We start from the raw sequence: 27,280 nt of genomic DNA, 5'->3' as shown, positions 1-27,280 counted from the left end.
ATTTTAGAGAAACGGTGCTTTCTATTCAATAAAGGAGCCATGGCGTAATGTTTTCCAAGTATATATTTGACTATAACATTGGTAGGTGATTAGATTGGTATTGATGTACAAAGACTGTAATGGATATACTGGTCTGTTTGAGAAATCATTTAGGTACTATAGCTGATGGACTACGTTCTGTTTCCCTCAGAGAAATATGATGTTTTAGCCAAGAAGAAAAGTCTCCTGAACAGGCATTTTAGATTTTGTGTTAAACCATGCTCGATAAAGAGACCTAACTAGTCTCAAAAACTTGATTTTGTCATCATCCTTCCAGTTAGCTAAGTTATCAACCACCGAGGACTCTCAAAATTCATGTTTTAGAAAGTTCCTGAAAGTCCTTCAGGGCATTTCACAAGTAGCTTTAGTAAATGAAGATGAGATTGTGCCTGGCACACTTACATTAAACAGCAGGGCTGGTATTGGGGTGAATCTCTCCATATGGATCATACTGAGAGCATCAGGAAGGTGTCCTTCTCGAGACCCAACAAAGAAGAGCCTGAAATGGAGAATGACAGCAACTTGATTAACTAAGTGAATGAATATCGAGGAATGGCAGTGCCAGGACAAGAGAAACATACAGTACAAACAATACATTTTTCTGTTCAATTTACTAATTTTGTAATTTATTATTATTATTATTGCAAAAAAAATTGCTGGATTTGTAGCTTCTAAATGTATATCCAAAGATAAACAGCTAATTCAATATTTTAGCTAAAGGTCCCCATACACATTAGACTAATTTTGGCTGAACTCGTTGATATCGACGGGTTTGGCCAACAATCTAATGTGTATGGGGGCGTCGGCCGACTTGATTGTTGGGAGAGATGTTGATGGCACGTGTCCGATTTCAGACTGCCAATCGCATTATTCTCCTGGAGATAAGCCACCAGCCAACGTGTCAGCTTTCTCACAGACAACACAGGTGCACTCAGCCAAAGGAGCGCTCCTGTGTATAGGAGAGTCAGCTATGATGGCTGCCGGCCAAAGCATCGTTTGGCCATCAGCCATTTAATGTGTATGGCCAATGTTTTGCACACACAGGGATAAAGGATGAAAAAGCAGCACCTATGAAAAAGCAGCACAAACCCAACCCGGTTCCTGTACAGACTTTAGTATCCAGTAACGCAGTCCCTAGTGGCTTCAGTGTCATCTGGATAATCCCTGAAATTAAAAACTAGAGAATACAACTTGGACCTGGCTCCTTAAAAAGCCATTGAGTGTATCACGGACCTCCTAGGTATCGAGGGAGAGTGCAGCATAAGAAAGAAACCCCAACCGTAACTTATCTGACTGGCCTAGATCCTCAGAAGTAGGACTAGAACTCCCAGCAGAATCCACTAAAGACTATCACCAGCAGAGAAGGCCAGCAGGGGGTAGGTTTAAATACTAGCACCTGCAGTGTGATAAGACAGGCTACATAACAAGTAAAAAACACACCTGCTGTCCGAAAAGAATGAACAAAGGCAAAAGGTAATCAGCAAACAAACAGTGACAGAACCTGCTTTGGCTCAGCAGACAGAGACGCCAACAGTAGAGCACAGGACCACCAGATCAAATCCTGAGGCATGACAGCCAGCTTAAGAGTGGAGATCCTTAAAGGTATACTCCAGTCCGGAGGTCACGTTTCATAACAACGGAATATCTGACTATGACCCTAACATTTTGCTTTATACCAATACCACCATCTACAGTGGTAGTGTGAACAGATGACACTATACCTTCACCATGAGACAAAGGGGAAAACCATCTTAAACCAGCACCAGAGACCGTGCAGAAGCATAATATTAGATACCTAATATGTCATTTAACTTCATTCGCCATCCCATATGTTTCACAATGAATAATGCTGACATTTACTTTTGTATTTACAGATAGCCTGAAAGATGTCTTCTGAATAAATACCTTGATGCAGCGAGAATGGAAGCATTCAGACCTCCAAAGCATGAAAGTGCTACAGCCAGAGGGATCGTCCAGTTAAATATTCCAAATATCTGATCAGCAAAGGTCTGAGAAAAGAGGAATCGAGGGTCGCATTAAATGTATGTAAAAAGACAGTGAACTTAGGGATCTAAAGCTCTAAAGCAAGATGAGATTTCTCATTTACTTCTCTTTCTATTCTTATTGGTTATCATTCTATTATATAAATTATAACATTTAATATCTCAAAAGACGGAGAACTCAAATAATCATTTTCCTAAGGTAGCTTGAGACTAACTTGGTCTGAACACTTACATAACATCATACATGGTATATAGTGTGTATTTACCACTGCTACGGCATCACTTCCCAGTATGGATCGCATGTCCAGAACTGTGTAATATGCCACGTTAGTCAGTATGTAAATGACAGTTACAATTGGCATGGAGATCCCAATGGCAAGGGGCAGGTTTCTGTGGACAACATACATAAAATGATGAGAAAAGGAGTCACCTGTCACAATACAACAGAAAATATTATTTTGCATTACCTTCAGCAGTTGCGTTGTGTCTGATGAAACGTGATCAGGACTTTTACTACCAACTATCTTTGCTACAGCTATAGTCATTGGAAGATGAAGTCAATGTAATTGACCTCCAGCTCTGTAGGGTTTCACACTTTACCCAACCACATATGAAATCCAAATTATGGGGTGGTGCAATGATTTGCCCTAAATGCTCTATAATATTCCCATCTATAAACCTTTTGCTAAATAGATAAATGTGTTATTATTAGTGATGAGCGACCATGCTCGCTACTGCTCGGTGCTCGTCCGAGCATCTCACTGTATTTCCGGGGTTGCTCGGCGGGAACTCGGGTCCCCTCCCTGCATGTTTGGCGCTCAACATGCAGGGATTGCCTGCCACTCACTGTAATGCCACAGCCATGGTGGTTGTGGCATTACAGTGATTGGATGGCCGCACAGCGTCATCAGGTCTATATCAGACCTGGCGCCGCTGTGCTCGTCACAGTCACTCCGGAATCAGACAGTATAGGGAGAGGTGCTGCTGCATCAGGGAGAGATTTGCTTGTGTATTAGGTAGTGTAGGGAGAAAAACCGTACATTACACATATCCATCTTAACAAACAGTCCTTCTGAGGACTAATCCATCTGCAGAGATATCAGGCAGGCAGTGTATATAGGCAGGCAGGCGGTGTACATAGCAGACTGCAGTGCATATAGCACAAGAGGCTCCATTCCAATTCTGCCTTCTGCTGCTGTTAGATATTTCTATACAAAGACCCAGGTGTCAGGGGCCAGGAATACTTTTTTTTTATCTTAATCCTCATTATTTGCTTAAAAAGCAATCCAGAGAACACAGTTTTTCTGCGCCATTTGCTTGTTGGCACTGCAGAATACAGCCAGGTCCTTTCCATATTACAGCGCTAGAAATCCAGCTACTTAAAACTGTGTTTTCTCCGTCACACGGATCACATATAGATTTTCAGAAAATACTGCCATTTTTGGCCTCCATTCCAATTTTTTTTCACTGTGTCAGCGAAGTTTTTGACACCGGTTTGCTGTTCAAACTAGTTACCTACAGGCCAGATATTTAAAACTCTGTTTTCTCCGTCACATGGATCACATATACGTTGTCAGAAAATACTGCCATTTCTGGCCTCCATTAAAAATTTCTTTCACTGTGTCAGTGAAGCAATTTACACCAGTTTGCTGTTCAAACTACTTACCTACAGGCCAGGTATTTAAAACTGTGTTTTCTCCATCACACGGATCACATATAAGTTCGCTCCAAACTCAATCATTTGTAGTGAGCGTGGAAGATACTGTCCTCCATTTAAAATGGGCAAGGCATGTGGCAAGGGATGAGGAACTGGACGTGATGGTGATGGTGCATGCAGAGGCCGAGGATAAGGCCGTGGGCAAGCTGAAATTGTGGCACAACAAACACCCACATCTTCTCGCCCGACCTTCCTGTCCCAAATCCTACGAGACCGCAGCACACCACTATTGAACCCAGAGCAGTGTCAAAAGGTTGTTGGTTGGATAGCGGATAATGCTTCCAGTCACTTAGCCACCACCACCACCCTGTCTTCCACATGGTCAAGTCTCAGTAACCATGAGTCTGTACCACATATTCCTCACCCTGATACTCCTTCCTCCCACCATGCCGAGTGCCCGGAGACAACTGATCCCACACTTGGACACTCTGAAGAGCTTTTCACTTTTCCATTTATAGATTCGGGCCTCTCGCCCGGTCCACTTGAAGCGGGGCAAGAGGAGATCGCGTGTAGCGATGCCCAAATATTTGAGCAGCCACGGTCACACGAAGGCGACGGTGGGAAAGTGTCACAAGAGGTGGACGATGATGAGACACAATTGCCAGAAAGTCAGGAGGAGGACCAGGGTGCAGAAGTGGAAGACGAGGTGGTGGATGATATAGTAACTGACCGAACCTGGCAGGAGGACATGCAGAGAGAGGACAGCAGCACACAGGTGGAGGGAGGCAGAGCACCCCAACAGGCAGGAAGAAGCAGTGTGGTGGCCGCAGACAGAAGGCAGGCAACCGTTCCCCGTAACACCAACACAAAGGAAGTTGCCAGTACAACTGTTAGGTTTTCCCGACTCTGGTTGTTTTTTAAAGACTCTGCCGATAACCCCAAAAAGGCCATTTGCACCACCTGCCAGGCCAGCATCAGCAGAAGTGGCAAAACGACCAGCCTGACCACCACCAGCATGATCAGGCACATGGCAGCAAAGCACCCGACTTTGTGGGCTGAACCCCAGAGTTCAGGAAGTGTCTGCAGGTGGCACCATTGCTTCTTCCGCTGTTGTGCATGCAAGAAAATCCCCTGTCCATGGTGCATGCGAAGATGCCTCCTGCCCTGCACCTGTCGTTGTCCACTCTCAAGTAGCAGCATTAGGAAGCACGTCCATGTCCTTGTCCCAGCGCAGCGTTCAGTTGTCCATACCCCAGTCCTTGGAACGCAAGCGCAAATAGGCAGCCAACGCCCCACAGGCCACACTACTAAATTCTCAAATTTCACGACTGCTTGAGCTCGAAATGTTGCCTTTTAGGTTCGTGGAGACGGAAGCATTCCGCAACCTGATGGCGGCGGCTGTCCCTCGGTACTCGGTCCCCAGCCGCAACTATTTCTCCTGGTGTGACGTCCCCGCATTGCACAAGCACGTGTCCCAAAACATTAGCCGTGCCCTCAACAACGCAGTTACCAGGAAAGTCCACCTAACCACGGACACGTGGACAAGTGCTTGTGGGCAGGGACGGTACATCTCGCTGACGGCACACTGGGTTAACATAGTGGAAGCCGGGACCCAGTCGGACCTTTGGACGGAACACATCCTCCCGACGCCAAGGATTGCAAGCCCTAGGTCAATCAGGGTTGCCCCCACGGTCTACAGCTCCTGCACCTCATCCTCCTCCTCCTCTTCAGCCTCCATCTCCGAAATGACCACATCAGTCACAAGCTGGAAGCACTGCAGCACTGCCTCGGCCATGCTTAGGTGACAAACCGCACAATGCTGAAGAGTTGTAGACAGCTCTGAAAGAGCAGGCAGATCTGTGGCTCACACCGCTGAACCTACAGCCAGGCATGGTCGTGTGTGACTATGGCTGGAACCTGGTGGCGGCTCTGAGGCGAGGCGAGCTCACACACTTACCATGCCTGGCCCATGTGCTTAACCTCGTGGTTCAGCGGTTTCTCAAATCCTACCCGGAGCTGCCGGATCTGCTTGTCAAAGTACGCCGCCTGTGTGGCCATTTTAGAAAGTCAGCTACAGCTTCCGCCACCCTTGCCGTGTTTCAGCAGCGTTTGCAGCTTCCGGCTCACAGACTGGTGTGTAATGTCCCCATGCGTTGGAACTCTACACTGCAGATGTTGGGAAGGATTTGTGAGAAGAAGGGGGCAGTTGTTGAGTATCAGCATCAACAAGGCCATCTGTATTCAGTTCAGACTCCACACTTAAGACCTCAGGAGTGGACAGGGATGTCAAACATATGTACCATCCTCCAAAACTTTGAAGACTCCACCAAGACGGTGAGCCGCGATGACACCATAATTAGCGTCACCATCCCGCTTCTTTGTCTTCTGAAACGCTCTCTGCTCACAATCAAAGAGGATGCATTGCAGGTGGAGCACGATGAGATGGAGCAAGGAACCATACAGGGTGATTACACACAGCCAAGCCTCATCTCATCCCAACGTGGATTGAGTGACAATGAGGAAGAGGAGGAGGAGGAGGAACGACAGGAGCTAGTTTCATGCTCTATAGACAGTACTATCTGCACAGCTGTCATACCGTCTGTTCAGCGTGGATGGCCAGAGGACAGAGAGGAGGAGGAGGAGAGCATGGTCAGTCATCCTCTTGGTGAGGACACTGAAGTCTTGCCTGTTAGTAGTCTGGCACGCATGGCTGAGTTTATGCTACGCTGCCTTTCCCATGACCCTCGCGTTCTCAAAATTTTATGTGACAGTCATTACTGGTTGGTGACACTTCTAGACCCACGCTACAAGGAGAACTTTATATCTCTTATTCTTGAGGCGGACAGGTCTACAAAAATGGGGCTGTACCAGAAGGCCCTTGTTGCGGAACTATTAAAAAAATTTCCATCTGAAAACGCTGGCGGCAGAGGGCACACTTCGTTGGACAACCAAGGAGTACACAACTTCAATCCAGCAGAGGGAGGTGAACACTGTCAAAGTTCTGGGAGAGTTTTCTCAACCCCTCCCATCGCACAGGCCCTGAGGCACTCTCACAAGGAGTGCAAAGTTTGGGAAGATCCTGAGGGAGTATCATGCCGACCGTACCAACGTCCTCCGTGATTCCTCTGTGCCTTATAATTATTGGGTATCCAAGCTGGATACGTGGAATGAACTGGCTCTCTATGCCTTGGAGGTCCTGGCCCGCCCTGCCGCCAGCGTTTTATCAGAGCGGGTTTTTAGTGCCGCTGGTGGAATTATAACTGATTAGCGCATCCGCCTGTCAACTGAAAATGCTGACAGGCTGACTCTTATAAAAATGAACAAGGGCTGGATTGGGCCAGACTTCTCAACACCACCGAATGATAGCAGTGTAACAAACTCAAATCCAGTGTCTTTTCTTGGGAGGTGTATTCCCATGCACCTTTTCACACCCAGACAAGGGTATACGCTTCCTGATTTTGGCTATTTGTACTTGTCCTCCTCCTCATCCTCCACCACCATATCACCAGGGTGACCGTGGTCCGTGATGCAACACCCACATAATTTTTTTAAAGGGTGTTTATGATGCCCGTAAAAAAAAAAAAATTATACAGTATGTTCATGTATACCCCCCAGGGGTAAATGTTTGTCAGCCCATACACTTAGTGCATGGGCATTACAAGTATAGGAGGCCTGCTCCTTTCTAATGGGAACATTTTTTTTATGAGGCCCTCCTCCACGTCTCTTCCAAGGGGCATTGGAGTGCCTCCAAATTTTTGGCAACCCTTGCATTCACTGCATAGGCCAACACTATAGGAGACTCTCTCCTTTCTAATGGGAATTTGTCATTACTGTGGCCCTGCTCTATATGTCTTTAAATTCTTAGTGGGGTTTTTCCTAAATTTGGTCAGCCGTTGGACTCACTGCATACCCTATAACTGTATAGCAGACTCTCCTTTCTAATGGGAACATGTCGTACTCGTTACTGTGGCCCTGCTCTATGTGTCTTTCAGAGTCCCTCCATCATCAATGAAACAGGATGTGTCTGATGATGTGTCACACACCACATTGCCAGATAAGGTTGTAAAATGTTAAAATGACATTTCCCGGTGAATGCATTTGCCTTAAAAAGTAACGTAAAAAAAAAAAAAACAGTAAGATCTTACTTTAGTATAAAAACAGAGTCGCCAATGTAGCCTCAATGTAATCATATTGTTCAGCTCCTGCTTCTCCTCCTCCATCTCCGAAATGACCACATCAGTCACAAGCTGAAAGCACTGCAGCACTGCAGCACTGCCTTGGCCAAGCAGCAACAGGCTGTGCTGAAGATAACATGCTTAATGCTTAGGTGACAAACCGCCCAGCGCTGCAGAGTTGTTGAAAGCTGTAACACAGCAGCTTGATCTATGGCTCTCACCGCTGAACATACAGCCAGGCATGGTTGTGTGTGACAATGGGCGGAAGCTAGTGACGGAGAAATGACAGCCAGAGTAGATACGGTTTCCCTCTATGACAGCCCTTTCACAGAGCTAAAGAATGTGGCTGTGGTGATATACAACTCCCACTGAGAAGCTATTTCAGATTGAAAAACATTGTGCCCACCAGAGGATTTGATTCTGAGGGCTCACCTTTCTCCCCCGCTCAAGAGCCCCATAGCAGCTGCAAAGTTAGCGCTATCATGAACTCTCCTGATGTAGAAGCCAGGGCACACCAGAGGATTCTCTGGTGGGACCGTCCCACCCTGCCGAGAAGCAGTCCTGGCTAAGAAAAGTGTGTGGGAAGGTTCCTGGACACTCTATGGCTGCTTTTTTACTGAGGTGGAAACCCACGCAAACAAGTGGAGAACATATAAAGTCCTTGCAGATGTTGTCCTTGCTGGGATTTGAACCCAGGATCCCAGCGCTGCAATGCTTCAGTGCTAACCACTGATCCAATGTGCTGTTGTTCACCCTCTAATATCTAACAGGCTAGAGAAACTTGCACCTACTGCCACTCTATCTTCAGCTCCTTTGTGAGAAACTAATATATTTGGGCAGCCACTCAGTCTACCAAATAAAATTCCTGAGAAGGAAATTGGGGAAGACTTCGCTACTGTTACTGTGGGCAGTGTTAATACCATGGCGTTGTACCATAGTTTACTGGAAATATTCCAGGCTGGTAGGAGGCAAGCAAATTCCCAAAAGTACCAGCAGTAATGTACAGGGACCCACGCTTGTAGAAGGTGGAGACAACACCAGGAGAAATAGTGATGGCTGGGGACCGAGTATGGATACGAGGCATGAGCCATGAGGTTGTGAAAAGCTCCCGCCTCCACGAGCCTAAAAGGCCACATTTCAAGTGCAAGCAGCTGCCCAGAAATCTGGCAGTTTAGTATTGCAGCCTGTGGGTGGGTGGCTGGCTGGCTGGCTGCATACTTGAGCTTGCATTCCAAGTAACAGAAAACTAAGCAGATGGAGGCCTCTATCATCATCATGGCCTCACCTCGGCACTATGAACTCTCCTGAAGGAGAAGCCAGGGCCCACCGGAGGAGTCTCCGGTTTTCTGGTGGGTCCGTCCAACCCTGCCGAGAAGCAGCCCTGGCTAAGAAAAGTGTGGGGGAAGGTTCCCGGACACTCTATGGCTGTTTTATAATGTGAATCGGACGCGCTTATGCATGTTATTTCTCAAACCGGATTGCAGATCAGGCCATTGCCCGATTCTGTAGTCATGAAATTAAATGCGCAAAGAAAGATGTTTGTGTGTCAAAGCACCACAGAGAAGTGCGAGTTGATGTTGGACGGGCTGCCATTGCTTCTGCAAAAGCTGCTTTAGAGGACTTCCTGGGAGAAATGATACCCAGAGTAGATACGGTTTCCCTCTATGCCAGTCCTTTCACCGACCTAAAGAATATGGCTGTGGTGAAATACAACTCTCAGCAAAAAAAAGCTTTGGACTGGCTCCGGACCATCCTTGGCCGCATTCACCTGTCCACGTGTTTGTGGATAGGCGGTCCTTCCCAGTAAGAGCACTGAAGAGGGCACGGGTGTTAGAACCTTGCTCTTAGGTTTTTTTTTCCTTTGCTGGTCACATGACCTTGTTGGCCTATTTAAGCCTGCTCCGCCCTTCTGGCTTTGCTGGACTTCATTGTATAACTACTTTCTAGCTAGCCTGTGCTCTGTATCTAACTCTGTTAGTTTGCTTGGTCTACGGACCTCAGTGTTCTATATATTTTGTTTGTTTGTCTGTCTGCTACTATTTCTGTTAGGAGGTGTCCCATTTTCCTCCCAGTCCTTAGTACTTGTAGGGATTCCTTCCCCACATCTATAGGTCTCCGTACAGACTAGCTTAGGACTTTAGCAGGTCTGATCGCAGGATCAGGTCCCCTGTTACATCGTAGGGATAAAGCTGAGTTCTATCGTAGGGACAGATCTCCTCTCTTTCCTTAGCTCTGGTAGCAGAACATAACAACGGGTAATGTTGTGGGACCCGTGCTTGTGGAAGGCGGAAACGATACCGGGAGAAACAGTGGCAGATGGGGACCGAGTATAGACCCCCGGCCGCCGCCGGCATGAGGTTGTGAAAAGCTTCCGGCTCCACGAGCCTAAAAGGCCACATTTCAAGTGAAAGGAGCTTTAGAGGATGTCCTGGGAGAAATTACAGCTGGGTAGATATGGTTTCCCAAGTCCTTTCACGAAGCTAAAGAATATGGCTGTGGTGAAATACAACTCAGCAAAAAAAAGCTGTGGACTGGCTCCGTACCGTCCCTGGCCACATTCACCTGTCCACGTGTTTGTGGTTAGGCGGTCCTTCCCAGTAAGTGCATTGGGGAGGGCACGGGTAATGTTGTGGGACCCGTGTTTGTGGAAGGCGGAGATGACATCGGGAGAAACAGTGGCGGCTGGGGACCGAGTATGGATACCCGGTCGCCACCATAAGATTGTGGACAGCTTCCACCTCCACGAGCCTAAAAGGCCACATTTCAAGAGCAAGCAGCTGTCAAAAATTTGGCATTATAGTATTGCAGCCTGTGGGTTGGTGGGTGGCTGGCTGCATACTTGCGCTTGCATTCCAAGGAATGGGGTAGGGACAACTGAACGCTGCACTGGGACAAGGACGTGGTGATTGTTGCAAGTCTGCAACGACAGGTGCATGGCGGGAGGCATCTTCGCATGCGCCAAGGATCACTTGTGATGGGCACACTTTTAGGCAGTGACCTGGGAGTTAAAGATGCTTCCAGAGGTCTTCCCCATGCTGTTCCCATGTCTTTTCAGCACTGCATGCATGAGTCTGATGATGTGTCACACACATGGCCAGATAAGGTTGCAAAATGTTAAAATGACATTTCCTAGTGAATGCATTTGTCTTGGTTGAAAGCAATGCAAAAGTGCAAAAACGCATCAAAAACGCTACGTGTGAACATATCCCAAAGTGTAGAGGAGTAGTTTTGTCTTGGGTTATTTATTTTGCCTTATATACAAGTCATTATCCTGGAAAGGATGTTCCTTAACATATTTCCCAGGAAAATCCATTTTGGTTTTGTTTTTGTATGTTTTATTGTGAGTCCATAAAAGTGGCGTAATACTCTGACCACGTTGTTGACAGCAGCGATCTGGGAGTTAGAGATGCTTCTAGGGACCTTCCCCATGTTGTTCCCATGTCATTTGAGCACTGTTCCCATCGATTTTGGCAATTTTTAGGCCCTCTGCAGACCGCCGAAGGGAGCCGCCTGAAAAATGCTTGAGTTTCCCATAGACTTACATTGGGCTCGTTGCTCGGGTCAAGCACCCGAGTATTCCAATTTGCTCGACCCGAGCAACGAGTACCCGAGCATTTTAGTGCTCACTCATCACTAGTTATTATGTATGTAGAGTCTGTATATGCGATTAGGTGGAGAGTCAAGACACTGCTTCTACATTGTGCACTTCATAGCATCTTTACCTTTTCCTCCACAATCCATAGCTTTGATTTCTTCCTTCTATTTTTCATCTTTACTTCTACATAAAGCCATTTAGTTTCTACATATCCTTGGATTGTTAAAAACCTTACCTTTCTGGGTTCTTAATTTCCTCTGTCACAAAGTTGAGAGTATCCCATCCAGAGTAAGAAAAAAGTGCAGAATACAAAGCGAGAGCAATGTTCCCTACGTCATAGGACGATCCAGCAAAAGCATCGTCAAAATTCTCTGTGTGACCTAACAGAGACATAAATTACAGGTTAATGGAGCCATAGTAAAGTATAAAGGTAAAAAGGCAAATATTTCCCATATCGCTGCTGATCACAATAGTTTATAAAGAATAAAACAAGGATTTCCTCAACCACTGCCAACCACAGTATGTATAAAGAAAACAATAGCAGAGATTTCCTATAGCAATGCATTGTGCTGATTTTTCGCTACAGTAAACATTCAGCTTGAGGAAATAAAGTCCATTCGTCAGTTCAGGGAAACATCTGCGTCTCTGAGACTTTAACTCTGGTGACCAGAGAGCAGCACTGAAGCTATAGCAATCCTACAGCATGCAGTATGTGTTGTGATGTGACTAGGAGCGGCATGCTGATAAGATAAAGCCACATTCCTATGGCAATAAAAGTCAATGCATGTAAAGATTTGGGGGCTTTTGATGCTACAATAATAAACTATTCTGAGTGTAAAGTGAGCCCATAGCATAGTGCCCCCTCCTTCATTAAACTCAGGCAAACTTGGCCATATATGTTCGGTAATAAATGTTTCAATTCTGTCACCAATGTTTCACATTTATCTTATTCCCAACAAGGTTAATATTTTCTACTGGCCTGACCATCACAACAATGGTATTTGCGGGATGATATAAATGGGTAGAGATAGGGCAGTTCTATACCCAATTTTGGGTCAGTTTGATCCCACTTTTAGCTGGCACTCACCTTTTCTGTCATCCTTAGCACAGATGGTTAGGCAGCAGAAAAAGGGCAAGGAAAGTGTTTTCACCCTAAAACAATACCAACCTAGGACAATACCACAGCTGTGCTATTGTTTTATCATGTAAATGAAGGTATAAGTGTTCATCTGACCCCATTCCACCTGCCTCCTCTCCTCTGTCATCTATTATCACTTACTTTAGCAGATGGTCATGAATGACAATAGACGAAGCAACACAAACCAGACTTTTATGGCACTAAATGACCGTCAATCAACTATTTGTTTGCTGATCACTGGTTGTTTAATAGCATGATTACACAGACAGACCATATTTAATATACACACAGAATGATCAGTAATAGATGGTTCAGCCCATGGGCTGTCATTATTCTGGGCAGCACATGTCCTGTTTACACTGGACTATGCGTTGTCGAGAATGATGAACTTTTAAGCAAAACAAAACATCATTTCACCCGACAAACAGGTATTTTACTTTAACTGCTCCTGCCGCGATCAGATCACATTCAGGATAAAGGAAATTTGGTGGCATGTGGAATTAGTAAAGCTTCCTAGATATCTGGATATGTAATTTCATAAGCCATGGACTCTGCTGGTCTGATTCACTACATATACACAGTATACAATATTTTATCACAGCCCTTATCCACATATATTAAGGGGATTATCCGGGACTCTTATTATTTTTGGATATGGGGTGTGATATAGCGACAAGCTCAGCTGTATGCAGAGGTAAAACACGGGATACTGTCTCTTTAAATTTTCGGGTTAGTATATTTAGCAGTCATAAACCACCCTGGAGTCCATAAAGACAACACAGCCCATTCGGCTAAAGAGACAAAACAAAATACAAAACTTGTAGCACAGTCCGTATCTCGGCTAAGGTCCGGCCACTCACAATTAGCCACACGCAGGTTCAGCACAACATGTGCTAGCTCCACTCTGGAGCAGGTTTCCCCAGGTACTGAACACAGCTGAGTGTCAGGGCTGGCTATTTAAAGCGCAGACACTCCCCTGATTGGAGGGATGGTGGATAATGTCCCGCCCTGCACTTCGTTATCCACTGAAAACATACCCTTGTAAATGTGGTTGTATTAACTTTCTCTGCACCTACTTGTGCAGGAGAACTTGCACGTTTTCACATCACTGTGGCTAAGAGTCTCAGCGACACATACCTCCCTTCTGACACACTACCAGTGACTTTATCACAGGGGCTAAGAACCATTAGGGAGGTAATTGCTAGCTATTGACTTTTTCTGCCCAGTGCCAATCACTGCTGGCTCAGAGTGGTCAAAGAATGGTGCTACCGGCAATTCCCTTGCTTCCGCTGATGTCACATTGACAGAGCAGTCTTCTCTTATACTCTGCTCTGTTGATAGGGCATCTCTGCCGATGTCATGCTGATTGACTTTTTGGCTCCCCGCTGCCTAACTGTGGGGAGTAAGCTGTCAGTTAGGATGACGTCTGCAGTGATGCTCCATCGATAGAGCAAACCGGAAGAGGAAGAGCTGCTCTGTTGACAAGAGGAGAAATGAAGCAGAGGAATCACTGTCTGAGATCGTCTCTGTGCAGAACAGGCAGAAAATTAGCAACTACCTGCCTTTTAGTTCTTAGCCCATTACATAAAAATAATAAAAGTCTTGGATAACCCCGTTAATTTTCTGGTTGCAGATTTTATTAGTAGTCTACTGGGCTAAAATCATTACTAATCATGTCTGAACTATGATTAATTTATAATTGTCCTTAATAATCTACAAGATGGTATGGTGATAGAATAGTGATGATGTATATATGGGGCAGAAGCAATGCTGATCTGTAACGCAGCACTATGCCGTTTATATAATTGCTGACAGCAGTTATATCGTATTGGGTCGTAGTTCACAGTGCCAAACAGTATTCAGTGTGTATCCATATTCAGGGACATTCTGACCGTATCTCATACAGCTATTGTTGCTATATAATCTTACGACCTTCAATCTGTGTGAGTCATGTTCGACTGTGACAAGATAGGCAATTTGCACAAAAGTATCTTAATGGACCATGATAGCACACACGGTGAGGTAATGGCCTTCCTTCCTGTGTGTATGTTGATAACAATCCATTTCAATACAGGTAGCCCTACACATTAGATGAATGATGGCCGAGCCCCCCTTATTTGACCATCTAACGTGTATGGTGATGCCCCATGGCAGATGTAGGGGAAAAGCAGGGTTAGATACACAAGATTTAATACACCCAATTCTTTTGTTCTCAAGGAAGATAATCCTTCAGAGGTGCCTGGCGGCATCAAATTCCTTTTACCTACTCACAACACAGGCACGTTCGGCTGAATCGGGCGTGCATATGTATGTAGTGGTCAGAGGAAATGTACCTCTAAAGTGTACAGAAGAAGTATACCTCTAAAATGTAAAGCCAGCTTAAAGGGAATCTGCCAGCAGTTTTTTACTATGTAATCTGAGAGCAGCATGATGTAGAGGCAGAGAGCCTGATTCCAGCAACAAATCACTTACTGGACAGCTTGGTGCAGTTTTGATAGACTCCCTGCTTTCTCTGCTGTAGGTGTATCAGTGCTATGAATGCTGAGCCCTGTATAACCCTGCCCACACCACTAACTGGCAGATTCCTGTGTACATTGTCACATCGCACAGATGATATCTCCCAAGCCCTGACAAATCAAATGCCGCGCCGGGGGCGCAGGAAGGTAAGAGATTCGCGGGCCTCCTGTCTAGCCGCCAGGTACTACTGACCTGGATCCTGGACCAGAATCCTGCGAATCGATCCACTCATCTCTACTGGCGACAGATTCCCTTTAAATCATAAAGCTAACTATAGAGATGTGTCACTAAGTTACATAATCATTTTCTCTGTAACTTACCTTGGCAGATCTTCACAATTCCAGCAATGATGACAGCGATCAGTGCCACTACTTTGGCATAAGTGAAGATATCCTGGACACGTGTACCCCATTTTACATATGCACAGTTCACAAATGTGAGGAGCGCTTGGAGGAGGTAAAAAAAAAGTGAGTTATGTTTTCATATGGAGCAATGAACTAAAATGAATACTGTAATACTTATAACTCATTCATGGTAGGGCATACAGTTGACAAATGACAATCAACAATTTAGGATTGATTCTCTAAGATCCTGGAAACTAAAATGATCATATGCTGAGTGTAGAGACTACATTGACAGTTAAAGGGACTGTCCTCCAGCTCTACAAACAGACATGGTTGTGTTGTTACTTTCATTTGATGGAACTGGTTTACACTGATGTCCAATGGTTACACTCATGGATGTTTGATATTCCTGCGGAGACCATTTTGTGCCCTGCGGTATGGTAATTCACATGAATTGTAAGAGCCATGGATGTATACTGGACAGCGCTTCTGTAGTATGATGCCTCTCAAGATTAGGCAAAGCGGTTCGCCTGAAAACTAGGCACTAAAGCCCACTATACACTTTAGACAGCCAATCGTTCATCCGGCAGCTCTCACCCGACTCTCCCATACACAGGAGCACTTCCTCTACAGTGCGCTCCTTTGTTCTTAATCAGAGAACCCCTGCCAGAGATGGCTTATCTCTCGGAAAACAAAAAGATTGACAGTCCAAATGAGACATGCCAGATCCTTATCTCCTCCACCATAATTTGTCAGAGAAGAGTCGAGTAATTACCCTCATTTCTCAGGCTGATGTCCCAGTCTGTGGGCTCACTTACCGGGCCGAGTATTCCCGTCTGTGCACAGTCCGGAAAGTGTGAAACTGTCAGTCATTTCTAGCTATTTGTTCATTTCAGGATCTCGGTTGTAGACATATATCACTTATAATCATTATAATTCATTGTAGTTTTCCAATGTGTCTGTAAAATGTTAGCTGTCTGTGGTTTTTGGATAATTTGTCCAGAGAAAAAAAAAAAATCTCAAACTAACAACCCTGCACACACCTCCTGCATAGAGGCAGGTGAATGGGCAAGTATGTGTCTAAGAAAGCACAAGCCGCTCCTCAAGTAAACCATATTGGTATTGTACACTTCATGTGAGTACAGGTCCTGGATAACAACTCCAGAGTCTAGTCCAGCAATCTAATCTTTTTCTACACCGCCAGGCAGCTATTGTGCACATTAGTCATGGGCCGCCTGAACTTCTCTCTTTGTAGACAGAGATTTGGCAGGTTTTGTGACATCAGTGAGGATGTATTATCCACGGCAGTCATGAGACCTTCCTGCTGCTGTCAGCAGAAGACCTACTGCCGCACTTCCTTGTGTACCACTTTCCACCACATCCTGTTACACACAGACCGGAGACATCATATTTCAAAAGACAAAAATAAGGGAAGACCAGCAGATGGGAACGCTGAAATGAGAGAAGGACTGCTAAGCAAATGCACAGGACTGCAAATCAGACAGACACGCAGAATGAGCCTTCCCATTTCTGAATATCATCACTCAGCAATCATAGTTTCACTTCCATATGGATCCGGCACATGACTTTATAACACACGACATGGTGCTTCTATTAGGTTTAAGGGGTATTACCATCTCCAAGATCCTATCCCAGTATGTAGTAGGAATAATAATAATAATACTAGAAAACACCTACAATTAGAAATGCAGTATAGTTCTTCTGATAAGCTACGTTGCTTACTCCATGTGCAGGGCACTGCAGTAGCTTAGGTATCCATAGTTACAACCACTCATACAGTGATACTTAGTTAGTTGTTAGTGGTCGTAACCATGGATACCTAAGCTACTGCAATGCCCTGCACATGGGATAAGCAACATAGGGAATCAGAAGAACTATACTACATTTCTAATTAGAGGTATTTGCTAATATTATTATTATTACACCTACTACATATTGGGATAGGATCTTGGAGATGGGAATACTTCATTAAGTTCCCACAATGAGTTTTCCCTGAGTTTTTGATGCTGAGCATTTTCGCTGCACCAAAAACACAGCGTCTTATAGTTCCAGTAAAGTGGAAGGGATTTATAGAAATCTCATACCCACTGTGCTTTTATTTACTCAGCGTAAACTGACCTGCCGTGTGTGTTTCAAATGTACATGTCAATTTCCCTTGCGAGTACACTGAGACTTATGTGCAAGATTGTCCCCATAGAATTACACTAGATGCAGAAAATCTGCCAGTAAAAAATGCATATACGTTTTGAGTGTGTTTCCACTGCGTAATCGCACGAAGGACGCATGTCATCCCCACATAACTGTATCAATAATGTTTTGTCTAAGACAAATAGCAAGACATATCAAAAACAATGCTACTTTTTTTAAAACATGACATACCAAGAAGAAAGGAAAAACCTCAGCATAAAAAAACAATAAAAATGCATGTAAAAAAAACGCACTCAAAAACACAAGCAACCACAGAAATGCTGCAGAAAATTTACATCAAAAACTCACCAAGCACTAATCGTGGGAATATTTGGTGACTTTTTGATGTTGCAGATTTTCTGCGCCTATTAAGGTTACTTACGTTTTTCCATTACGTTTATGAGAGCGTTTTTATCGCGTTTTTGTCATTGCGTTTTTTGTCTCTTTTTGGTATAACATGTTTTAAATAACGCTGCTTTGTTTTTTATACTTCCTGGTATTTGGCTTTGACAAAACTTTGATATAGTCATGTCGGATTACATGCATTTTTGATATGTTTCCACTAAAAGCGCATATACGTTTTTTACCTACGGATTTTCTGCAACTAATGGAAATCAATAAGAAAAATCTGTACATAAAACTCAGTGTACCTGCAAGAGAAGTTGACTATGTTGCGGATTTGAAACACGCACCGTAGATCAGTCTACGTTGAGTAAAAAAGAAGCACAGTGGGCAGGAGATTTCTCTGAATCCCATCCACTTTGCTGGAACTGTAAGACGCTGCGTTGTTGAAGCAGCAAGAATATGGGAACATCCAACCAAGAGTAAGGGAATGTCCAACTTTCCCATTACAAAGCGGGACATTATCCTGTAGAATGTAAGTGTAGATTGTTTAAGGGCTTGTTTCCAATAGCGACGTGCAGAATTGTGAATACAGCTCTGGGATTCAATATGCTTAAACTCAGGATTAGGCCACGTTCACACAATCAGTATTTGGTAAGTATTTTACATCAGTATTTGTAAGCCCAAACCAGGAGTGGGTAATGAATACAGAAGTGGTGACTAGTGATGAGCGAGCATGCTCGTTACTCGAGATTTCCGAGCATGCTCGGGTGCTCGCCGAGTATCTTCAGCGTTTTCGAGTGCTATGTTTCAGTCACTCCGTGCTCATGATTTGCGACTGTTTGACAGCTTTGATACATGTGAGGAATGCCTGTTTCTTATGTATTAAAGCTGTCAAACAGCTGTCAAACAGTCGCAAATCATGAGTATGGAGTGATTGAGACGTAACAGCCGAGCATGCTGAAGATACTCGGCGAGTACCCGAACATGCTCGCCGAAAGGGTTAACAGAACATACTCGCTCATCACTAGTGGTGACATGTTTCTATTATACTTTTCCTCTGATTGTTCCTCTCCTGGTTTTGGCTTACAAATACTGATGGAAAATACTGATCAAATACTTTCCCCGGTCTTCCCCAGCCTTTACAGTTACTCATTTTAGATTCTCCACATACAGTACAGACCAGATTTTTCTGTATTTTCATAACTATGAAAATTGTACATTCACACTAAAGGCATCAAAACTATGAATTAACACATGTGGAATTATATACTTAACAAAAAAGTGTGAAACAACTGAAATTCTGTCTTATACTCTAGGTTCTTCAAAGTAGCCACCTTTTGCTTTGATGACTGCTTTGCACACTCTTGGCATTCTCTTGATGAGCTTCAAGAGGTAGTCACCGGAAATGGTTTTCACTTCACAGGTGTGCCCTGTCAGGTTTAATAAGTGGGATTTCTTGCCTTATAAATGGGGTTGGGACCATCAGTTGTGTCGTGCAGAAGTCAGGTGGATACACAGCTGATAGTCCTACTGAATAGACTGCTAGAATTTGTATTATGGCAAGAAAAAAGCAGCTAAGTAAAGAAAAACGAGTGGCTTACTTTAAGAAATGAAGGTCAGTCAGTCCGAAAAATTGGGCAAACTTTGAAAGTGTCCCAAAGTGCAGTTGCAAAACCCATCAAGTGCTACAAAGAAACTGGCTCACATGAGGACCGCCCCAGGAAAGGAAGACCAAGAGTCACCTCTGCTTCTGAGGATAAGTTTATCCGAGTCACCAGCCTCAGAAATCGCAGGTTAACAGCAGCTCAGATTAGAGACCAGGTCAATGCCACACAGAGTTCTAGCAGCAGACACATCTCTACAACAACTGTTAAGAGGAGACTTTGTGCAGCAGGCATTCATGGTAAAATAGCTGCTAGGAAACCACTGCCAAGGACAGGCAACAACCAGAAGAGACTTGTTTGGTCTAAAGAACACAAGGAATGGACATTAGACCAGTGGAAATCTGTGCTTTGGTCTGATGAGTCCAAATTTGAGATCCTTGGTTCCAACCACCGTGTCTCTGTGCAACACAGAAAAGGTGAACGGATGGACTCTACATGCCTGGTTCCCACCGTGAAGCATGGAGGAGGAGGTGTGATGGTGTGGGGGTGCTATGCTGGTGACACCGTTGGGGATTTATTCAAAATTGAAGGCATATTGAACCAGCATGGCTACCACAGCATCTTGCAGCGGCATGCTATTCCATCCGGTTTGCGTTTAGTTGGACCATCATTTATTTTTCAACAGGACAATGACCCCAAACACACCTCCAGGCTGTGTAAGGGCTATGTGACCAAGAAGAAGAGTGATGGGGTGCTACGCCAGATGACCTGGCCTCAACAGTCACCAGACCTGAACCCAATCGAGATGGTTTGGGGTGAGCTGGACTGCAGAGTGAAGGCAAAAGGGCCAACAAGTGCTAAGCATCTCTGGGAACTCCTTCAAGATTGTTGGAAGACCATTTCCGGTGACTACCTCTTGAAGCTCATCAAGAGAATGGCAAGAGTGTGCAAAGCAGTCATCAAAGCAAAAGGTGGTGTAAGGCGGCGGCGTTCACACCGTGCAGTAACTGAGGCAGTGACCCAAGCAAGTCCAACATAAACAGCTTTTATTTCAGCAACTCATGGGTTAACAGAAAGTCCTCCGGTTCGCAGCCGGGTTACCAGAAAGTCCATACACAATGGTTGCCGGGGACAACGGCCACACCGGGCCGCTCAGAGCCTGACAGGTGCAGAGCCTTCCCAGGCAGTGGTTCAGCCTCCCTCAATACTGCTGAGGTTTCCTGCTATGCTCCCAGCAGGTTGCAACAAAGAACCCCACTAATAGTTAGTGCAGGAGTTTTAAAGGACCTGTGCAAGAGCCACTGGAAAACCCAGGTTGGAGGGAGGAGGCCGCCCCACTGCCTCCTGTGACCTCCTCCAAGAAATGAAGGCCCTGCCAGGTTTTACTTAATCTGCCTTAGCCAGGTAGTCTGACCAGGTCATTGCTCACCTTCATTCCTGCATTGCAGCCGCAGCTGTGTGTGTGACTGCAATGCACTCCAATGGATTTTAATAGGTCTCTGTACACATTCTGGGGGATATATAACGTCCCTCGTATACGATCCCGGTCACTGCCTCACATATCCCCCCCCTCTGTTCAAACTTGTGGGGTTGAACATTTGCCACCATACAGGGTGCCCAGGACAGGGCATCCGCGTTTGCTTGCAACTTCCCAGGGCGATGTTCAACAGAGAAACTGAAATTTTGCAGTGACAGGAACCACCTGGTGACTCGCGCATTCCTCTCCTTGGCATTCCTCATCCATACCAAGGGTGAGTGGTCCGTCACCAAGCGGAACTGACGCCCGAGTAAATAATAACGTAGTGATTCCAAGGCCCACTTAATAGCCAAACACTCCTTGTCTACAACGCTATAGTTTTTCTCTGCCGGGACAAGTTTTCTACTCAAGTAGGTGACCGGGTGCTCTTCACCATTCACTTTTTGTGACAATACCGCCCCTAGGCCTACCTCCGAGGCATCTGTCTGTATAATGAAGGTTTCATTGAAGTTGGGGCTGATGAGGACCGGCTGTCCACACAGGGCCAACTTCATGGACTGAAAAGCTTCTTCTGCCTGAGGGTTCCACCGAACCATTACCGATTTTTTTCCCTTCAAGAGATTGGTCAGAGCCGCTTTCGCCCAGCAAAATTAGGTATAAACCGGCGGTAATACCCAAGGATGCCAAGGAACGCCCTCACCTGTTTTGTACTTGACGGTTTAGGCCAGTTTTTTATAGCCTCAACTTTATTGATTTGGGGCTTGATAGCTCCTCGGCCTATCACATACCCCAAATATCGGGCTTCCTCTAGCCCTATCGCACATTTTTGGGGGTTTGTCGTTAACCCTGCGGCTCTGAGAGAATCCAGCACCGCTTTTACCTGTGATAGGTGCGTATGCCAGTTGGTGCTAAAGATGATAGTATCATCTAGATACGCGGACGCGTACTCCTGATGAGGCTTGAGCACTATGTCCATCAACCTCTGAAATGTAGCCAGGGCCCCATGTAACCCAAAAGGTAAGACGACATAGTGGTATAGACCCTCTGGAGTTATGAAGGCGGTCTTTTCCTTCGCCGAATCTGCGAGAGGTACCTGCCAGTAACCCCTGGTGAGATCGAGCGTGGTAAAGTACTGGGCCTGCCCCAGTCTCTCAATCAGCTCGTCCACCCGGGGCATTGGATAAAGGTCGAACTTTGACACTTCATTCAATTTCCGGAAATCGTTACAGAAGCATAATGATCCGTCTGGTTTTGGAATCAGTACGATGGGACTAGCCCACTCACTCCATGATTCCTCTATGACGCCTAACTGAAGCATTTGTTTTACCTCAGCCGTGATGGCTTGCCTCCGGGCCTCAGGTACCCGGTACGGTCTTATTCATACCCGTACCCCAGGTTCGGTGACAATGTCATGTTGGATAACCGTAGTCCTACCTGGTAGCTCTGAGAACACGTCGATATTGTGCTGCACTCTCGATCTTTCCAAGGCTTTAGCAGGTTTACATGGTAAAGCTGCTCAGGTTTCCTCCTTCCGGGCTGATACACCCGGTAATTTACCTCCCCCACTTTTTCTCGAATCTCATATGGTCCTTGCCACTTGGCCATGAACTTACTCTCGGCTGTGGGTACCAGTACTAACACCCGATCACCCTTGTTAAAAGTTCTGACTCTGGCTCTTTTATTATATGTGCGCCTCTGAGCTGCCTGGGCATCTAACAGATGCTCTTTCACGATGGGCATGACCGCCGCGATCCAGTCCTGCATACTAGCCACGTGTTCAATTATACTCCTATGCGGAGTTGGCTCTTATTCCCATGTCTCTTTGGCTACGTCCAACAGACCCCTATGGTGTCTGCCGTACAATAACTCAAAGGGAGAGAACCCTGTGGAAGCCTGGGGTACCTCACGGACGGCGAACATCAAATAGGGCAACAACATGTCCCAATCCCTTCCATCCTTAGAAACCACTCTTTTTAACATGGACTTGAGGGTTTTATTGAACCGTTCTACTAGCCCGTCGATTTGAGGGTGGTACACCGAGGTGCGCAATTGTTTAATTTTTAGCAATTTGCATAGTTCCTTAGTCACTTTGGTCATAAAGGGGGTCCTCTGATCCGTCAGAATCTCCTTGGGTAGTCCAAGGCGACAGAACATGGCAAACAGCTCCCATGCAATCAGTTTTGCCGAGGTGTGGCGTAGTGGTATAGCTTCCGGGTACCGAGTGGCATAGTCGACGACTACCAGTATATGTTGGTGTTCACGGGCGGATTTTACAATGGGTCCAACCAAGTCCATTGCAATCCGTTCAAAAGGTACCTCTATCACCGGCAGGGGTACCAATGGGCTGCGGAAACTTGCAGTGGGTGTGGTCAACTGACATTCGGGGCAGGATTCGCAGTACCTTTTGACCTCCGCATAAACCCCAGGCCAAAAGAACCGCTGCAAGATACGTTCTAGCATCTTTTTTACCCCTAAGTGTCCACCCAGCAGGTGTGAGTGTGCCATCTCGAGAATCGCCCGACGGTACGACTGAGGTGCTACTAACTGATCCACAACCTCGTCCCTGATCTTATCTATCCTATAGAGCAACTCACTGTTGATTACTATGCGTGGAAATACAGTATCGGCACCGGGCTGTTGAGCTACGCCATTTACCTCTAACACCCTTTCCCGCGCCTGAGCCAGGGTGGGATCCTGTAGCTGAGCCATCCCAAATGTGGCCCGGGACACTTCCAGCTCGGGGATCGATGGGATCTCCTCGACCTCTCCTGCCAGCACCTCTAAGGGAAACCTATCGGGGTCACACTCTGTCCCTAGGTTGGGCACCCCTACGGCAGGTTCCCCTGACTCCGGTTCGTCGGGTACAATGCCTGTAATACATTTTACCGGGGGAGAGTGGATTTTGTTTTTCCACAGAGTCCAGAACAGGGGCAAGTCTCTTCCCAACACAGTCCCATAGGGAAGAGTTTTTACCACCCCTACCACATGTTTTATTTCTCCACATGGCGTGGACAGGACTACCTCCTCAGTTGGGTACTCTCGGAGGTCCCCATGGATACACACAACCCCAACGGGCCGTTCACCGGGGTTGTCTCCTGCCACCAACGACCCATGTACCAAAGTCACAAGGCTCCCTGAGTCCAGGAGGGCCTCCGTGGGGTACCCATTAACCAGTACCTGGCATAATTGGAGTTCACTGTCCCGGGAGTCGGCGCTCGCTGTGCAGACGGTCTGGGCATACATTGAGACCCGGCGGCTATATCCACAGTCCATGGGTTCCGTAGTCAGGGGGCAATTAGCAATCACATGTCCCGGCTGCTGACACCGCCAACATCTAAGGGTGGAGGTACTATTTGGTCTTATGACAGTTTGGGAGGGGGTCCGTCTCCTGTCACTCTCACTCCGAGGATCCCCTTCAGCACGGGTACGGTGCTGACTGTCCCCAGCAGAGGGACGCGACCCCTTTCCCGACTCCTGGGTTGGCAGGGATCGGCGTAACAGCCGCGAGGGGCCAGAGTCCCGGATAAAGTCCTGAATGGCCGAGTAGCGCTCGATCAGGCTGACCACCTGGTCAAGTGTGCCGGGGTCCCCTTGCCCCACCCAACGTTGGATAGCGGCTGGCAGAGTCCTCACCAGCCGGTCAACCACCACCCTCTCCACCATCTGGGCTGGAGACAAAGTCTCAGGCTGGAGCCACCTCTTTACCAGCTGCAGGAGGTCATAAGCCTGAGACCGGGCGGGTTGGGTCTCCACATAGGCCCACGAAAACACACGCTGAGCCCTCACGTATGTATTGACCCCCAGCCGGGCAAGGATCTCACCTTTGAGCCTCTGGTAGTCCTGGGCGTCCTCCCGACTGAGGTCGAAACAGGCCTTCTGGGCATCGCCAACCAAAAACGGAGCTACCACTTCCGCCCACTGGTTGGCTGGTAGGTTTTCCTGCTCTGCTGTGCGTTCGTAGATGGTCAGGAAGGCTTCCACGTCGTCCTCCGGACCCATCTTCCTCAACGCTGAGCGAACCTTGTCCCGGGCCTCTCGACGTTCCAGAATCGGTGCTGTGGCCGTTTCCCGCAGGGCAGCAATCTGTTGCATCATCAGTTCATTTGTTTTTTGCTGCTGCGGGTACAGTAGCTGCTGCTGCTGATTGTGCTGCTGTTCCCGCTCCTGCTGTTGCCGTTGGAGACTCAGGTGCTGCTCCTGCTGTTGCCGCTGAGACTGCAGCAACTGCTGCTGGGCGAGTGCGAGCTGCTTTAATAGCTCCTCCATTTTGTCCATGGCGTGGAACTGAAAGGTGGCAGGCCGGATTGTGGTCATGCAGCGGCCGGTGGGGTATGCCTCAGTCACTATGCCCGCATTCTCCACCAAACTTTAAGGCGGCGGTGTTCACACCGTGCAGTAACTGAGGCAGTGACCCAAGCAAGTCCAACATAAACAGCTTTTATTTCAGCAACTCACGGGTTAACAGAATGTCCTCCGGTTCGCAGCCGGGTTACCAGAAAGTCCATACACAATGGTTGCCGGGGACAACAGCCACACCGGGCCGCTCAGAGCCTGACAGGTGCAGAGCCTTCCCAGGCAGTGGTTCAGCCTCCCTCAATACTGCTGAGGTTTCCTGCTATGCTCCTAGCAGGTTGCAACAAAGAACCCCACTAATAGTTAGTGCAGGAGTTTTAAAGGACCTGTGGCAAGAGCCACTGGAAAACCCGGGTTGGAGGGAGGAGGCCGCCCCACTGCCTCCTGTGACCTCCTCCAAGAAATGAAGGCCCTGCCGGGTTTTACTTAATCAGCCTTAGCCAGGTAGCCTGACCAGGTCATTGCTCACCTTCATTCCTGCATTGCAGCCGCAGCTGTGCGTGTGACTGCAATGCACTCCAATGGATTTTAATAGGTCTCTGTACACATTCTGGGGGATATATAACGTCCCTCGTATACGATCCCGGTCACTGCCTCACAGTGGCTACTTTGAAGAACCTAGAATATAAGACATATTTTCAGTTGTTTCACACTTTTTTGTTAAGTATATAATTCCACATGTGTTAATTCATAGTTTTGATGCCTTCGGTGTGAATGTACAATTTTCATAGTCATAAAAATACAGAAAAATCTTTAAATGAGAAGGTGTGTCCAAACTTTTGGTCTGTACTGTAAGTAATCCAATATATTTATACAAATTACACATTTTATGTAGATTTCATTTATATCTCCAGCTATATATAGCTTAGTCATATATACACAGTAAATAGAGCCAAATACATGTTAATATCATATAATGTACATAACCTGACATCATTTTATTCTTACCTATGCACGCTGCTGCTAAGAGTCTGTTTGCAGAGTAGGGAGACTCACATGATGGGAAGATGGGTTGCACCATGTAGTTGGAGAAGGTAATGGCAATAACAGCTTGGCTCGTAGGCTCAATAATTAGCAGAGAAGTCCATAGCCTAATAAAGGCTATAAAGCCACCAAAAGCCTCCAGGATGTAGGCATAGCTTGCTCCTGACTTGGTAATGGTTGTGCCTAATTCTGCATAACACAAGGCACCAAATATCGAAAACACTCCTCCAACCGCCCAGATCACAAGTGAAAGACCATATGAAGCGCTATATATCAAGACCCCCTTTGGTGATACAAAAATCCCAGAGCCAATCATATTGCCCACAATTAGACAAACCCCATTTATCAATGAGATTTCCTTCTTGAGTTTCATGGATTCCTGGGAGCTGGAGATGGTTGGAGATCCGTTTTTTCCATTCGGAGTTGTCTCCTCTGTTTCAGCTGATGTGTATTTAGTGGAGATACCCATGGTGGAATGAAAGAGTCAGCAGCACAACAGCATGTCCAGCTAGGAGAATAGGAGAGGTCAGAGGGTGAGCTGAAAAGCCATACACATCAAAACGTTACAGCAGAGGGTTGACCTCTTCAGTGCTGGCTACACGTTGTAAACTCTAAAAACGAGCAGTCAGGTGTATATAAACAGGCATGTACACTCAGGGATTGAGTCCTTTTCAGACAATTCTCTAGTTTAAGCTTAAACTATTTATATATTAGATAGGGTTAGTAAGTCTTCCAAATCTGTTAGTTTTCAAGACGCAGAACCTGAGCAGCACCAAAGAAGACCAAAGCCAAAGAATTAGGTACATCGGGATAGTACCCGAAAATACCAAATCTAACCTAT

At 46.2% G+C, this 27,280-nt stretch overlaps 1 protein-coding gene across 2 annotated transcripts in view; it reads right to left on the bottom strand.

The window, feature by feature from the left end:
* The window catches only part of LOC141255692 (Y+L amino acid transporter 2-like), a 76,018-nt gene that overhangs the window by 32,181 nt on the left and 16,557 nt on the right, over positions 1–27,280 (bottom strand). For both annotated transcript variants that reach the window (XM_073671117.1, XM_073671116.1), the window contains exons 2-7: positions 26,404–26,947; positions 15,445–15,570; positions 11,705–11,849; positions 2,309–2,432; positions 1,945–2,048; positions 442–538 (exon numbers count right to left, since the gene is read on the bottom strand). In XM_073671117.1, the coding sequence (XP_073527218.1) occupies positions 442–538; positions 1,945–2,048; positions 2,309–2,432; positions 11,705–11,849; positions 15,445–15,570; positions 26,404–26,908 (1,101 nt within the window). In that variant the 5' untranslated portion in view covers positions 26,909–26,947. The remainder of the gene's footprint in view (positions 1–441; positions 539–1,944; positions 2,049–2,308; positions 2,433–11,704; positions 11,850–15,444; positions 15,571–26,403; positions 26,948–27,280) is intronic.

This window comes from Phyllobates terribilis, unplaced genomic scaffold, assembly GCF_046119375.1.
Source record: "Phyllobates terribilis strain yellow unplaced genomic scaffold, ASM4611937v1 Scaffold_1__5_contigs__length_1240528914, whole genome shotgun sequence".
In the NCBI taxonomy this organism is placed as follows: domain Eukaryota; kingdom Metazoa; phylum Chordata; class Amphibia; order Anura; family Dendrobatidae; genus Phyllobates; species Phyllobates terribilis.
Note: the sequence above shows the minus strand (reverse complement) of the source record. Positions and strands in the feature narration are given on the sequence as shown.